Raw genomic sequence first — 16989 nt, forward strand, 5'->3', positions numbered from 1 at the left:
ACTCTCACCAAGAGAAGAAAAACCTCTCTCTGGCTCTGTTGTAGCACGATGTTAAAGCATGTGTCTAAGCGTATGAATAGTTGTCTGGTCAGTAATACAGCAGTGCTGCCTGTGTGAAAGGTGAACTTGGTCAGTCTTTATCATAATTATTCCTGTTGGGGGAGTACCTTCAAAACCTATCCCTGTAACTAGAGATTTTCTTACTTCTCCCCTTCAGAGGAGGTCTCCAGTTGAGATTAAAACTACATATATGTTAATTACACCAAATCAGTCTGGTGCTATGACTCTCCAGGGGTCTCCTGTTGTCTCCCGGCTTCACTGTTGCAGTTATGCTGTAGACCCCTGACTTTTCATAGACAATGAGACAATTACTCCCCTCTTTTAGCACGGATTCCTAAGAAAATAAGACTTGTGTAATTTGAGTGTCTATGTGATCCAGGTAATCTTTAAATTGGCTGAGACCTCTCATGCATATTAGATGGGGGAGTCTCAAATATACCAAGTTTTGTGACAGCCAGGGAGAGGAGAAGAGACCCTGATAATGTGTATTCCCACCCTCACTTTCCTGGTGTGGGAGAAGCAGCTGTGATGTGAACTCACCATTCTCTGGATACATCAAAGGAGCTACAGGGACACTCATCTAAATCATTTCATTGCTGACAGAACAACTTATTGGGATATGGGCTCAATCTTTGTGTCACTGAACTTGCTTTAAGAATTGTTTTTTTCTTTAAGTGGAGCCTTAGTTGTAAAAATAGTTGGAGTCTTAGAAGGATTATCATAGGCTTTATGCAGGAAAAAATATGCAGTATGTTTGCCCACGTAGAATAATGTTTCATAATCACTGTGTATCTCTTCTGCCAGGGATGCTAATATTTAACCTCCTTCTATTTTGAGGCTGGTTAGCATTTGCTCCACAAAGAGAATCAACGTAGAGGAAAATGAACCTAACAGGGACAAATGTCAAACCAGTGTATATCTACACGTAAAGCAATTAGGTGTAACTGCAAAAATCAGGCCATGCAAATGATTCCAGCCGAAGGGCTGGAATTCTTTTGATCAAGTTGGGTAAATGCTCCAGTAATTCAGTACATGTGTAAAGAAATTCCTCTGTAAAACTCCTCTTTACACCCAGGATGAAAGAGGGATGGAGTTTGGGCTGTTGCATAGCATGCTGCTGGCTCCTGCAAAGGAAGAGGTTTGGTAGCTATAGGGGTTGCAGTCCCCCTGGGGCAGAAATCACTCTTGGACCTGTTCCATGTCATTCCCCAGCAATCATAACCCTTGGTCATGTCTTCTAGGACAGTGTCTGTCATGGCCTCCCCAAATGTTCAGATCTGGGCTGCCAGGAAGGAAGGATATAGTCTCTAAGAAAAAAGGCAGCTTGCACGCCAGAGCTGCTCAAAGAAAGCACTGATGGAGCCTGAAGTCCTAACACCTACATTAGACAAGCACCTATTGCTATGCATAAGCATAGCATTCAGCTGAGATATGAGCAATCCCATCTGTGTAAGGCAAAATATAGTAGAAGACATTAGACAGCATCAGCCAAGTGCCTTTTTAAAGATGCTCTGTGTGTGTCAAAGTCAGTAACGGAGTTCTGAGTCCCAACAGAGCGAGTAATCCAAAATGAGAAGCCACGTGAGCCAGGTATGAGAATATCGCCAGGTATGGGAATATCACTTGGACATAAATGAGTCTAGCATCTAGAAATGCTGTCCTATATCATCTGAGTAGCAGTCTCTTTAACGGGCAAAAATTGTGTTTATTGGTAAAATTTAGTGAATACTATGTTGCAGGAAAGAGAAATACATGATATCTTGCTCAGCTAGGGATGAATCCAGCACAAAAACTTAGGATATTCCCAAATGTACTTCTGAACTGTTAAATGGCCCTCACAACACAGTGTCTTCTGCCAGTTCTGCCAAGGTGGTGGATTTCCATTTATCAGTCATCCTTCCAGTCTTTAGTTACACAATGGCCACCCAGGGCCAGTGGCAGGGTAATGGCCATGCTATATTGGACAGATTAAAAGGGCAATATAACGTTTAAGCAGCTTGAAGTTACTCACAGTTTTTCTGCAGCTTTAAGGCAGGAGCATGCTCAGTAAAATGGCTGACCATTTCTTCTTTCAGAAAAGCTCTTTTGGAGGAAGTTTGGTCTCTTTGCACCTGGCCACCTACAAATGTAAGATATGAGTAAACCCTGTGAGAGCCTTACCCAGTCCTTCCATCATCACCCAGATCAGCTCAAGTCAAGAGTCCTGCAGAGAAGGACACCAGTGGGTTTTTTTTATTGGCTGTAACATGACAACCACCATATTTGTCTGTTTTTCCAGATGGTGTACCTGACATTTGTTAAGAATGACTGAAATTTCCCAGTTTTTCACTTATTTGATCAAAACATTTTAAAATAACTACAAACTGTGCAGAATACTATGCTATACTAAGTAGAAGTTCCTCTGATACATATCAGGTGTGAATGAGCCACCAGAATGACAGATTTTGGAAATGCAATGGAATCCGTCCTGCGCTGACTCAAGAGCATAGGTCTATGTCCCTCAGAAATATTTGGTGAGGAAAGATAGAGTTGCTTCCTCTTGCTTTTTTCCACCCTCCCCAAGCCAAATTTTTCTTGCTCCTATTTCCTGCTTTTGCAGGACTACTCTCTGGCTGCCAAAATTCTGCAAAATTCCCTGCAAAACAGACATGCATCTTGGTCACTGGCTGCCCAAATCATCTTTGCCTTATGCTGTCTGTAGACATGTCATGAGGCATGAGTATGCCTTAGCTTATGGATGAAAAGATACCAAAAGTTGTTGACAGGCCTGTGGGACAGCAAAACTTGCTGTTTTGCTTAGTCTGTGGGACGTTGGGGAGTATTATAATAGGTAGGCATATAAAATTCAGAAGTTTGTTTATAATATAGATGAGCATCTGAACTGCCAAATTTTAGTCTAATTTTAAAGCTCCTTATGCAACTCTCCTCCTTTTCAGTAAAATGCAAAGTTACAATAGAAACCACTTCATTTCCAATGTCTGTAATTTCCTTCTTTTGAGGAACAGGAGGGCAAAATATCCTCATCAAAGCTTGGTTCATTTTTTTAATCACTTGCCACATTCATCTTCTGCTCAATATTTGAATGTATATCTACGGGAGGTGGGTATGCAGTTTGCCTCGATCTTAATTTTGATCTCCCTGGTTTTACTCAAATTCCAACAGGAGACAATTTTCAACTTGCTGCTCGTGTAGGAGATTCAGGATGTTCTTTTCAGTCTGAAAGGAAAGCAGAGGTGGTAGCTAGTGAAGAGGAAAGCACATGCCCAGTCCTCCTTAAAGGGGTTCCTCTCCCCAGGTCCACAGAGCATGGCAAGGGGACTTCTGCTTCAAGTCTCATGGTCCTGAAATGTGCTGATGCGGGTTTTGGCTCCTTGCACACCCATAATGTTAAGCTGGCTCTACAACTCAGAAACAGCAACTCAAACTCCAGCTTGAATTTAGACTGGTTTTTAGAGCATACGCATTTATTGAATTTCCTCTTTTAGCTAACTCAATGTCTTTGATAGAATCAACGTATGTGTCCACCTTTGAAGACGAGACGCACACCTGAGATTAATACATGATGTAGAATTATACCAGGAACCCACATGAGCAGAAGGAGTTGTGGAAAAGCTCAGAGGGCACAATGAATCGCGAGTGAGGAGGCTTGGGTCAGTTCTCTGCTCTCTTCCAGCAACTTGCTGTGTGACCTTTGGGCAAACTACTTCACCTTTCCATTCCTCTGACTCTTCCCTCATCTTTATTTTATTCCTTCTTATCTAGACTTTCAAAGTGCAAGGGCAAAAGCACATGCCTGTCATGAGCAGTTTCAGTGTAAGCATTGATACACAGTTTTAAAAGAAGGAGACAAACATCTGGATGGAGGCCTCCTTGTAGGTATTTGTTAGCATGGCCTACTGCAATCTATGATCAGCAGATGGCTTCACTGGATGAGGAGAGACTGTGCTTGCCCAAACATCAACTGAATTTCTCAAACACCTGCGGAAGAGCGTGTTTGCACACAGACGTGTCCCAAGATGCATGTTAATTTGCTGGTGTGGCCTTCATGGCCTGGTATGTCTTTGGGTCTGCCCTGCTTCTGGGGAAGAGCTGGCGTGGCTTTGTGATGGGCCTCTCTTTCTTCCCACTCTGACTGCACAGGGAACTAGCCCACTCACTGGTCTTGCACGCTGGTAATTCTGATTGTAGATCTATTTCTTCTTTTGCCAATGTAATACAATACCAAGCCATTTTCCTTCCCAAATTCAATTTGATTTTTTCTTCTGAGGGTTCTGCTGATACTACGTTCTAATTTCTCCTGTTTCACCTCTTTAAGAAAGGAAATGAGATGATCAAGTGGAAATTAGGGGCCACAATGTCTCTGAAAATATTTTGGAGTGCATTGATTAGAAAATTAGAATAAAAAATATTTCTCGCACTGATACCAAGCACAGTGTATCTTTAGTTCCAAAGAAATTTGTGTGAGTGGAGGACGCAAAGATGGTTTTAGAAACAAACTCAACTTCAATTGTGGTGTGTTACTGGGCCTATTTGTGTTTTTTTATCAACATGACTTTGCTTCAGGATACAGCTTAAGATCCAGAAGACTCTTGAAAAATTGATGTATTTAGTAGCATGGGGGGAAAAAAAAATCTGCTCCAACAGGATAGTTTTAAAAAAATGCTATTGTCTAAAAGCCATACCTCTAGAAGAATGAGGTGAGGGGGCTAGCAGGCCTCTGCAGCGTTGTTCTGTCTTTCCCCTCTTCCAGCTGACATTAAGAGCTGGTCTTCAGCCCTTCTGACAGGTGGGCGCAGAGACAGCGTGTTGCTGGTGGAAGCCGCTGCTCCCTGCAGCCCCAGCAGCACTCCTGGTCTATTTTTGGTAGGCAGATTTGCCCCGGGGATAGGACAAATGCAAGACCTGTGGGAGGAGTGAGTGTATAGCACCTCTGCCCAGATCCTGAACTGCAGTTCGAAACTCGCTCTCTTCCCAGCGGCGGTACTGTGGCTTTCTTTGTCCGGGGTGCAGTTCACGAAGCACTGTCCAGGAGAAGAGGCGGGGAGGTGAGGGCTGTGAAGGGTGCGTGTTTCCCAGGGGAGGACGTACAGCTGCTAGAGCAGCAGCGCTCCCCAAGCTGTTGTCTCGGTGCGTGGGGAAAAGGCGTCAGCGATCACCCCGGAGACTACGGCGCTGGTGGGGAGTCGGTGGGAGGGCTGCCGGCCTGAGCCGAAGGGGCAGCAAGGAAAAGAGGTTAATTTGTCTGCCTCCACCTGCGGCAGCGCAGCTCCCGGGGCGCCCGCCGGGGCGCCGGGTTGTGTACTGTGGCGTCCCCGTGCCAGCAGCTGAGGGCAGCCGGGGCTGAGGGGAGGGGGCGGCCGGCCCTCGGCCGGGCAGCGTCGCGCCTCGGCCCGCGCCCGCCTGGCAGGAGCGGGCTGAGGGCGGCGCGGCGGCCCAGCGGCGGGGGCGCCAGGGAAGGCGGCGGGGTACGGCCTGCTCCGGGCGGGCCCACCGCGGCCGGCCGTCACCGCTCCGTCCCCAGGCGGCCTGGGACGCCGCCGCCGCCGCGCCGTGCCGGGCGGGAGGCGGCGCGCTGAGGGGCGGGCCGGGCCGGCCGGGCCGGGCGGCGCTGCCGGGCGCCCGCCGCGGCGTGTGGGTGGCTCCAGGCGGCCGGTACCCAGCGACAGGCGGCGGGGTGGGAGGAGGCTGGTGGGGCGGAGGAGGAGGAGGAGGAGGAGGAGGAGGAGGAGGGAGCGCGGCGGCGGCGTTGCGGGCGTATCAGCCGGTGCTGGACTATGGTGCGGCTCGGCGGGGGCTGACACGCCGGCACCCCGTCCGTCCGTCCTCCCGCCCTGTGGGCTGACAGGCGGCCAGCCCTGAGCCGCACGTGTGGGATGTGAGACCTGCCCTCGCCGGGGGAGCATGAGCTGTGCCCAGGCCGGCATTGTCCAGGTACGAGGGGCTGCTGCCGCCCGGCCCCGGCTGAGAGGGATGGGGAGGGGGTGGCGTTGCCTCCCAGCGGAGAAGTGCGAGGCGGGATGGGGCTGTCGGCGGCCTCGCCGCCGGGAGAGGCCCTTCCCGGGGCGGGCAGCCCTCGCCCGGGCGGCGAGATGCGGTGACGGGTCGTGGGTGTGCGCTGTCATCCGTGCCCGGCTCGGCGGGTGCCCGCCTTTGTGCCTCGGAGCCGGCCGGTCTGTGCGGGAATGGGACCCCCCTCCGTGTCCGTGAGCGCTTCCGCGGGTGGGGGGTGGCCGGGGGGGGGTGCTCTCCCTGGAGCGTACGGGCCCTGGTGGGTTACGGGCTTAGCCGTCGGCCTGTCGGCTGAATTTCACTAGCGAGCAAATAGTGTAGAATTATGATGAGTGACGTGCCGGCGGGGATTGACATCATTTGGGGCTGTGGATGCGCGCAGGCGGTGATGAAGAGTCCCGCGCTGAATTTTCGGTGGTTACAGCCCTTCCCCGTAACAGAAGAAGCCCCCAGATTCGGTTCTTGGCTCCTTGACAATGCAGCAAAATTTAAAGCACAAACTGCCGTTTTTTCCCCCCGGCTCTGTTGCTGTAAGCCAATCTTGTGACTTCATATTTTGGTTATTACCTTGTGTTATTATGTAACTGCATTTTTTCGTTAGCAATTAAATAAAATAACTTATTATAAGTATGTTGAGAACATTGCCCCAGCCTGTAGCATTGTCAAATGCTGCTTTTCTCATTTCACAGCCTGCATAGATAATGGGTTTGTACAGACACAGGCACATACAATTCATTTTTTTGTCTCTTGCATCGTTTCCCGTGTGTTTCTCTGTAGTTGCAGAAGAAATTACTTGGCCTGGGTTTAGATTTTTGCATCCTGCTGTTTGGAGCTGCAGTAGTGCCTTTTTTTTTTTTTTTTTTTTTTTATGCTGCACTCAGCAGAAGTGCGTAGTGAGACTGTACAACAGTCAGGCTGTGTTCTTGTCCATGTATTTACCAGCACTACCGACTCATTTTGTGGGGCACCTAGCCCTGTCTGAACACGGCAGTAATTAGGGGCAGGGTGCTGCTGTGCCAGTGGTGCCACATAGCAGGTGGTCAGCTGTGCCTTTCTGATTAGTGCTCATACAAGGATTGTGGTTATTACAGTAATTCATTTTAGCTTGGGGATTCATTTTGAAAATTTGGATTTTCCACTAAGAAGGGATTATCATTTCTCTGTGTAGTATGTGTGTTTTAGGAAGAAGTGGAGTACGGTATGTATCCTGGCTGCTCTCTCTACTTCTCTTCTGTCTCTGGAACGCACACTCATTTGGACAACACAGGTGCAATGTTGATTTTCATGCTGGAACCAGAAGTAGATGTAAAAAGCATTACATGCTTAGTCAACACACAACACTCATCCTGCTGATGCAGTCTCAGTCTAGTATGGGGCGGAGAGAAGAGTATCTGTCCTTATGGAGGAAATGTTGGGTCTATTTACTCATTTGTTTCAGGAGAGTGAGCAGGGAGTTAGCTCAGAACAAAGACTGTCTGGTCAGATGGCTGGCGCTTGTGAGGAGTGAGTGGCGTGTGAGTTAGTGGTGGACAGCACATCGTATTACTTGTGTGATACATACTCTAGTGTGTTGCTGCCTTAATGTGACCTGAGGTTTGGACTCCTAACCTTTTTAGTATCAATCAGCTCTTTCTCATCAGCTTACTCATTTGAAACCAGAGCAGGCCAGAGCATGAGCTGATGCACTCAGTGACTTTATCGGGAAGTATCAATATCTGAACGTGAATATTTGAAAACAGACTGTGTACACGCACTCAGAACATCCCAAAGAATTGATTCAAAATCCATATGCTCAGTGTTTTAAATGCATTCTAATAAACAACGTGGTATTTATTGTATTCCAGTAAATAACTGGCTAAGACTTGTTACTAAAGTGCATCTTCCTGTGGCTTTGTGTTTCATGTACGTGGCACGCAATCTAGCATCCTTTGCGATCGTGAGATAATCCCTGTGAAGCTTTGTGGAGTTTTGCACGTGCTATGTGTGTGTGGGATTCAAGTTGTGAGGGTGATGGTGTTGAATAGTTCGTGTCAGGCCAGGAGCTGCTCTAACAAAGAGGTTGGGTTACCTATTTTTAAAGTGTTGGAAATCTGTCTTGTGGAGGCAGGCATTAAGGTTGCTGCTGTGGTTTCAATGCTGAAAGCTGTTTTTAAAAAAAAAAAAATCCCACAAGACAACCTCCCCGTTGCCCCCCTGGTTAAGCATGTCACAAAGTTAAAGGAGAAGGGCTTTTAGGAATTAAAAAAAAGCAGTTACTCCAAAGTATCTTAGTTTGTGATGATGGACTTTGCTGGAGAATGTGACTTGTCTTCACAATGACTTCCGTTCTTTCTAAGTGTCTCCCTGGTCCCAAGTCTTACCTGCTTAGTTTCCTCTAAACTTAGGGGTACCCACAAGGTCTGCTTTCAGCATGTGTAGACTGTAGTCTTTGTGGGCCCCTGTAGACGGGGAGTAGAGCTCAAGTGCCTTATACAAGTGCTCTGGCTCGTCCTCTCTCCTGTTCTTCAGAAGGGATGCTTGCCAGCCTACGCCAAAGTATGCCTTTGTGAATACTACCCAAAACAGTTTCATTTGGTATCCAACTATACGTGTGGCTTCCAGAAGTGGATCATACCTGCAGGTGTCACAGCTTTCCAGCATATATAACTAGGATCCATCAGTGCGCTGGGAGTCACCAGCACCGCAGATGCTCCCTGGCCTCTGGTGGCACCTGTGCTGCCAGGAATGTCGCTGTAGCATCGGCCGTTTCCCTGGGATCAGCTTGCCGGAGTAGCTGGAGGATCGTCTTGCTCATACCAGTTTGTGTATCTGTCCATTAGCATGAAAAGGAATTGCGACGCCCCCTTTTCTTCAGGATGTCTGTTGTTTGTTTACGCTCAGTGGCTTTCTCGGTTTTGGCAATAAGGAGATGAGTCAGTTTTGCTTCTGTTTAAGGCTTTTTTTTACCCATTTCTCTCCTAACATTTCATGTGCTGTTGTGATTCTGCAATGGCTGAGTGGCAAACACTGCAGGGGTTTGGTTTAATTCCTTAGAAATACATTTCTCTTGGCCTTAGATATCATGAATGTTAATTCTAATAAAGTCTAAAACAGGCTAGATCTTACGTACTTACGCATTTGTCCTAAAACACAGCAATATTTTGGTTTCTACTGATGATCTCAGGACGATGGGGGGCATGCAACACAGGAAAAATAAAAGTACAGCCAGTAGCAAAAGGCAGACTGAGATGCCACCTACTCCAGTTGATGTTTTCCAGCTGAGATTTGAGGCCAGCAAGATGCTTAGAATTAATTAAGAAGAAATGGCAAGGTTCTTTGATGTAGGGAGCCCAGGGTCATTTTTGTTACAGTTAATGAATAGTGGCTAGGCAGCTGTATAATGGGCTTGAGTCAGTCTTGGACTTTTTTGATCAGCTATGCCATGGCTACGGTACCCCATCATCAGCTCTGAAAGAAGGAAGTTTAGGTTCTTTAGGCAGGGCTCCTTAGGTGCTGGGACTGTCCCTTGGCAAGATGGTGTCCTCATCTCAGATGTTTGTGAGTTCACCAGAATATGGACCAGTAAGACTGGTCCAAGCTACAGGCAAAATAGGCTGTTGTCAAGGGCAGCAGGCTGCTGGGGGCAAGAGGCTGGCTGTAGCCCCACAGCCTGCTTTTGCTTTGGAAAGGAGGGATGAGTTGGGTTGAAGCAAGGCAGCAGCTGAGCCTGAAGTGGGTTTCTCCTGCTGCAGTACCTGTTGCAGCTCCTGCTTGTCCTCTCCCTCCACTGGTGGCAGCAACAGAAACCTCAGCTCCTCAGGACTCTCCTTCCCCAACTCTCCACTTTTATCATCTCACACTTCTTTTCCACAAGTTAGGAGCAGCCTAAGCTCGACCCCAGCCCCACATCCTTTTGTCCAGAACATTGCCTACAATGCAGATAAACCTTGAGATGTCTTGGGGGCTGGGGGAGAGTGATGTAGCAAGCTGTTCCTTTTAGACCTTAAAAAAGGGGGAAATCCTGACGCTCTTGTTTGACATATCGAAGTAAATGATCAGCACCATGCTCCCTAGGGAATCGCTGTGCTCCATTGTATTGCAAAGTTCTTTGAGGACGCAGCAGCGCAGGCAGTGTTCCCTTGCTGCAGAGCAGAAGGTCTGTGGGAGAGAGAGTGCACAGCAGTCAGGAAGGCTATTACTGAGACCTTCGCTGAGGTTTCATTTCATGCATTTAGCAAAACAGGCTCACTCTTTCACACTTTCCAGATATTTTTATATTTCTCTGCAGATGCTTGTAGAACACCAACTTTTGTTTGGTTTGAAGCCTGAATTAAAATTCCCAACCAATGTCTAGAGGCACAAGGGAAAAAAAAAGCAAGTGTTTGTCCCAGAATTAAAATCCATTTAAATTTGAGAGTTGTTAACCCATGAAATAGTGATGCAGTATAGAATGTTTCTTGGACTGAATCACTTGTGTTTAAAATGGAACATGCTCTAAAAATAAATGGGTAATTGCTTCAATGTAGTCAATATGGAATTTAAAGATGACTGACAGTGATTTGTCATCCATCTTCATAGCAGGAGTCATCTGGGAAGTCTGTGATGTTAAAGGCATTTGTTTCTATTAGCCCCTTTTAAAGTAGTTTTGTTAATGAGTATTTGAACACCAGGACTGAAATCTGTCATGTGGTATAATTAATTTTTCCATACCATAAGAAAATATGTGCCATGTGCACCTTCAATTACCAAATCAGGTTTCTCAGGTCCTGAAATGTGTGGTTCAGCAGGCCTATTGTTTTAGAGAAAGGAGGAGCATGCTGTTCTGGTGCCAGCGAAGTGCTTTCATGTCTCCATGTAAGATGTAGGATGGCATCCTGCAAGCTTGGGAAGATCTGATGATGTGCTACCCACTTTATACTTCTTGCAGAGGGGAAGACTGATGGATACCCCTCCCAATGTGTAAGCAGAAGAGGTGTAGCAGGAAATTGTCTGCTTTTCCCAAGGGAGACAGGAGAGCAAGAGAGGGGGAGTGCTTGATGAGATGGTCAAACAAGTTGTTCTTTGCTGTATGCTGGTGAAATGCCTGAGTGCTTGGCTGTATGGAGCAGGCGGGTCAAGGAGCTGTTCACTGGATCTTAAGTCTTGCTGTGACTCCTCTTTCTCCCTGAAACAATCTTGCTGAAGTCTGTCCCTTTGGCAGAATGTGTGTTGTATGTTGTACAGACTTACCTAAGCTAGGTAAGAAGCAATGAAGTTGGGGATAATCCAGCTTTGCTTATGAGCTGGATGCCTGTTGTGAGGCACTTCCTGAACCATTTGAACTGCAGTCCTCCTTCCAGCTGGACACAACAAATGTGTGTGGGGCTACCTGCCTGGGCATCTGTGGGCACTCTTACAAGTGCTCAACAAACTAGTGGGATGGATGGGATCATCTGATGTCCCAAGCTCGTCCTTGGGCAGCTAGGTGCTTTCCTTTGAAATCTGGGCCCTGTCAAGCTGATAGTGTTGTTAAAGTAGGTGATATTGTCTTGTGCCTACATCTTAATGCAGCCTCAGGAAAATTTAAATTTAAACTTAGAATTCATGTTCTAATGCAGAACATCCATCAAGTGTTGGGTTATTTGTCAAGTGTCTTTAATGATGTGTAAAAAAAAAAAAAAGCTATGGGAGAGGCCTTAGGATTTTTAATATGAAAATACATATACTTCTTGTTTGACATAGTACTTTTTGTGTGTGACTCCATGGTTGCCTGAAGAAAACAAAGATGATGACAGATTTACTCTCTGAAGCAGCATCTTGATTTAAATAGCAAGGTTTAGTTGCTACATGCTTAACATGAAAAGGGGGTGAAGTGGATGAAATGTTTAATCTTGGAGTCAAGAACACACGTTTCCAAGATGATGCTGTTCAAGATTCATGAAAGGCCCATTAGCCATTAGGTTGTCTGCTGCCTTGGTTACAGGTCCGTGGAAGCTGCAGAGATCAGGAATGAGATCTTTTCATGAACTTTTAAGTTGCTTAATTTGACTGCACCATGCTCTCAAATGGTAGTCAATGCGAGGTCAATACCATGATTCAGAAATACTACATACGTACCCTGAGTCATAGTAGAGACTTGATGCTGAGATAAAGTATTATTGAGTCAAATCCTTTGGTCTAAAAATGAACAATGCTCCTCCTAAAGTTATTGGGAACTTTGCTTGGTGAGGGGCAGTGCCATCTGGCCTCCTGTGATTTTTTAAATTTTTTTTTTTTTTTTACAGAGCTGAGTATCACAGGGAAGCTGGCTGTTTGCTGTGCCTGCATGAAGCACTGACATTTCTTTCTCATTACTCTTATCAGCAGGCTAAAGCAGAAACAACCATAGGAGTTACTACGCAGACCAGGTATTAAAGGCTAATGAGCTGAACTATCTTAGGCTAGAAAAGGATTCCAACATAGCACCTGGTCCTGTGATAGAACTCCTTTCCAAGGCCCATCACTATGGTGGCTTATAAGAGTTAGGCTATCTGATTTACCACCTTCTTGGTTTCCATTTCTTAGCATTCCTTAAGGATTTTGCTTTCTGTGTGAAATGAAATTACCCTTTTTTTTTAATATGAGCAAAGTTGCCATTAAAGAATAAGATTTCCCGCCTGACTAAAGGAAGAATTTCTTATGTTGGTCAAGAAACTGCATGCTGGTGTAGAACCACTGGTGGCTCTTGAAATTTGACTCGGTACTACTCCTTCATGTTCCTCAGAACTGTCACTCTCAAAGCATCCTCTTTGCAGATTTTCAAAGGTTCTCCCACTCTGCACAGGAGTTTGCATTCTCTTTGATAGCCTTCTCTCCCCCTTCAACCTTTCCACTCCCCAAGAACTGGGTAATTGCGAAGTACTGTTGTTCTTTCCAATGCTCTTTGCTACACAGATAGCTGTTCCTAGGCCGTGCAATCTTATGTCTCAGACAATTAAAATGGGGGTTAATAACTCAGACTAATTTTCTGTACCCAATAGCACAATCTAGGCTAAAACCTTAGTGTCTGTGTTTGAGCAATTATATTAGGGCATTTCTAATTAAAAACATGTATCACCTAATTGTAAGTGTCTGAATTCTTAAATATCTGTGTCTTTTGCACTCAACTGTGTATAAAGCAGGAGCAGGTGCAGAGAGGACACTTGCTTATCCTGAAGTGCTTAGGGCAGTTTACAAACCTAGTGTTAGATTTTACTGTTGCTGGGGTGGGCATGAAAAAGTTTGGGACATGGGAGTAAAATAACAAGCAGTCCTGCTGCAGGAAATGCAGCAAAATTGTAGCAAAGGTGTGGCGAAGTGTTCTGGGTGCTTGCGTGCATTCAACTTGCCAACTGTGCTGCTTAGGTTTGGCTAGAGGTGGATCCTAGAGGAGCGTGGAAGCAGACGGTGTCTTCTAGAAATCTGATCTAAGGATCAGCTGCTCAATTTGCTTGTTGGAGCCACATAGTAACTTCTTCTAGGTGTCAGCCATATTGTCTTGTCCAGCTTGGAAGATCATCACAAGCCCAAGGAAGTTGCTGTAGAACTTATAGAAAGGGGAAGACTGCCCTCATGCCCTCTCTCCTTTCCTTGTACGTCTGCCTGGACCTGCCTGTAAAGGTGGCTTTTTGAAGCTTGGAATAGGGGTAGTGGCCCAGGCCAGGCTCTCTGCAGGGGTGTCTCAACCTTGCGCTGTCACCATCTTAAAAAAAAACAACCAAACACAAAAAAACCCACAACAAATAAACAACAAAAAAGTCTAAGGCTCTAGTTGGAAATGAGTAGGAAATAACCTTCCAAAAGATCATACAAGAAGTTGCCTGATTACAGAAAAAAGGAAGGATACAGCGTTGTGAGGGAGAGGTTGTATGTTTAAACCTCTACTTGGAGCAGGAATAGAAATGTTTCTGGCAGAGCCTGTGCTTCTGTAAAATATCTTGATTGCCTAATTTGTATCAGAATGACTTTCTAATGGTTATCAAATGTGGATTTTTTGCATGTGCGTATGAATTATTTGTTGGTAAAATACAATTCTGAGGTTTGGACTCCAAGTTAAATATATGCCTGTTTTGACCTATTTTTCCCAACCTAATTCTGCCAGCTCTGTGTGTGCACGCATGATGTTAGTTGCTGAGGGAGTCCCGCTGACTTTGGAAAGCCAGTGCACCTTAGGAAAGCTGGTACGTAAGTGGTGGTAGCAGGCTCAGGGTTTGCATGAGTTGGGCGGTCACGTGAGCTCAGCAGGGGGAAGATGTGGAATAAGATGTTTGAGGAGGAGTCTGCTGATTTAACATTGTATCATCTAGTAGCTCAGGAAGGGTCATCGTGAATAATGTGTTTGGCTGACTTGTGACCTCCTTGTAATAGGTCTGAGAGATGGACAGGAGATCAATCTACTTGATGGCCTTGTAATAGCTCACTGGAAAACCCAGTTCATCTCCTTTAGCTACCTGGACCAAAAGGGATATAAATGCAGTATTGCTAATCCAAATAATCCCTGTGGGACCACAAGAGGGGCCACCCACATGCTGAAATGAAAAGTGGTAAGAGGGCCTTAAGCATCCAGGACATTATAACCATGTTTTATGCAGCACTGCACCAAAAAGAGGCATAACAGATTAGCTAGAGTTGGCTGCATGAGACTGGTTTATGTGCAGGCAGCAATAGGGTTCCTGCTTTGCGCCCCCCAGGGCTTTTATTTCCAGTGTAATGCAGGCAGAAGCAGCTTGCTGCATCTCCGTCCCCTTGGTGTGCTTGTGCCCTGGGTTAGGTGCAAAGCTGGTTAACAGTGCCTGAAGGGAGGCAGGTCCTTGGAAGCAGATACTCCAAAACCAGTGTGTTGAGTAGGGCCTGTTGCTCAGGGAGGAGCTGCCCTCTCCAGGAAGAGGCATTATTATTTCTCTTGCACTTGATTTAGATCAGACCAAGATCTGACTTTCCAGGAATGTGCTCTAACAGGCAGAGAGCTCCTGTAAGTGTGTGTGAGTGTGGGACATGATTTACACCCATCTGGCCAAAGTTGTTATGTTCTACATAGATTTGAAGATTCATCAAGCCAGAGAGCAAGAGGGAGCATAACTCTGATTTAATGAATAGAAGGGGAGTTTCTAGGTTCCTTTGCTGAGGGCTGGTTCATGTGTTTTATATGCAGAGTAGCAAGTGGGATGTCAAGACTGGTGTTTCTGGAATGCACAGGAGCAGACCACCAGATCCCTGAATCCTGTTATGTTTAAAGCAGGGCTCAGTAGCTGAGAGTACCATTTTCAACTTTAATGCCTAAATTCTGCCTAAGTCCCATTCTTTTGATCTGGCCCAAAATATCTATGTTCAGTCTTAGTCTTCTGAACTGTTTTTCTTCATGCCTCAGTGATGTGTCCAATGGAAATCTGCATGTTCTTTTGGCTTGTTTTATGCAGTAGTTTTCCGAGTTGAATCCTGGTAGCTAATGGTGAATGTGAAAGCTTTCAGCTACAAATTCCCATGTAATAGGATACCAATATAATTCAGTCAGAGCTTTGATAAGCAACAGATTATAAGTGGTAATCAGTTCTTCAAGCCTCGGAGGACCTAGGATTAGAGCTCAGAAAGTTGTTGGCCTCACCTCTAAGTTTAAGACTGAGGAGATGTAGGTGAGAGAGTACTGAAAAATGCTTTCCAGCTGCACCACTCAGCCAAAACTGTTGTCTTTCCATAACCACTTCCCTTAATCCTGTGTTTGTGGTCTGTGGTAGGGCAGGAGAGAGACTTTGCAGCCATTGAGGTCTCAGCTGGACTTCATGCAAATCGAGGATTTGTCATGAAAGGAACATAGTTAACATTGCAGTTCATGTTAAATGAATCAAAAAGAGCTTCCTCTCAGACCTTCTAGGTTTGGTTTTTTTTCCCAGTTTTTAAAGGAAGCAGGGTTTTTGTGCTTAAGTTAGCAGGCAAATTCTGCATCTGCTGGAGGTAGCAGGTCTTCTACATTTTTATGTAATTGCTTCGGAGGAAAAAAAAAAAATCCCATTTTAGGCCAGAGAGGGTTGGCGTTGAGCAGGCTTTCTTAAAGGCCACTAACCGAGTGTGTTGTTGCTCCTCTTGCTGTGTGCACTTCGTGTCCCTGCAGTGCTGTCCTGCTGGGCTTGTCTTCGCAGTCCAGCTTCAGGTGTGGTTCAGGAGCTCAGGCCAGCCCTTGGCAGCCCTGCTGAATGCTGAGTCACAGGGAAGAGCCAGAGACACAAGTATTACTCAGATCTGTGCAACACTGGTGGATTATTTGCTGAAAAGTAGAGACCCCCGCAAATCACATGCACTTCAGTTGCTGGTCGAGATCGTTTGGTGGTATAATTACAATGTTCATTTTCAAATAGCTGGCTGCTTGAGTAAAGACCTGAATTTGTTGCCGTGTGAGCCACCCTGAGGCTACCAAGCCTTTTTAAAAGAACCCCAAACCCGATATATTTTTTCCTTGCATGTATTTTTGGGGGAATGCATGTCATTTATGTGCAGATGTTGAATCACCCTCTTTTTGATGACACCTTCCCTTGGAGTCTCTCACTCCCAGTGAAGACAGGCATCCTGGCAGGAACAAATCCACTGCACTGCAAACATGCAGCATAATTACCTTCTCATAGTAGCTCTGGTGCATGCATGTGTGGGAGGAGAGGAGGCATATTAAGTAGTGGAGCTGCATGAAAACTTGCCAGCGGAACAGTTTTCTGTCAAAAAAAAAGCTGTTTTAAACAGAATCAAAATGTTCCTCATGAGAATGTGTTTGTACTGCAGCTGGCAGCCGTTCAGAGGACCTGGAGCCCTGCAGCCTTGTTTAATGATCAGATCCAGTTGGGAGAGATCAGAGATGGAGGTGTGGCAAGGTGGTGGTGGTTGTTATGCTTCAGCTTTAAGGAAACTTCACAATGCTTCAATTTCCCACAGTGCAGACAATAAGACTTGACCTACTCTGCT

General features: G+C 46.0%; 1 protein-coding gene across 1 annotated transcript in view; it reads left to right on the forward strand.

Annotated features, from left to right (window-relative positions):
- The first annotated feature begins 5798 nt into the window (after nt 1-5798).
- Nucleotides 5799-16989, forward strand: part of HECW1 (HECT, C2 and WW domain containing E3 ubiquitin protein ligase 1) — a 271938-nt gene continuing 260747 nt past the window's right edge. Inside the window, exon 1 of the mRNA XM_075054515.1 lies at nt 5799-5991. Coding sequence (XP_074910616.1) covers nt 5962-5991 — 30 coding nt within the window. The 5' untranslated portion in view covers nt 5799-5961. The remainder of the gene's footprint in view (nt 5992-16989) is intronic.

This window comes from Buteo buteo, chromosome 2 (assembly GCF_964188355.1).
Source record: "Buteo buteo chromosome 2, bButBut1.hap1.1, whole genome shotgun sequence".
Taxonomy (NCBI): domain Eukaryota; kingdom Metazoa; phylum Chordata; class Aves; order Accipitriformes; family Accipitridae; genus Buteo; species Buteo buteo.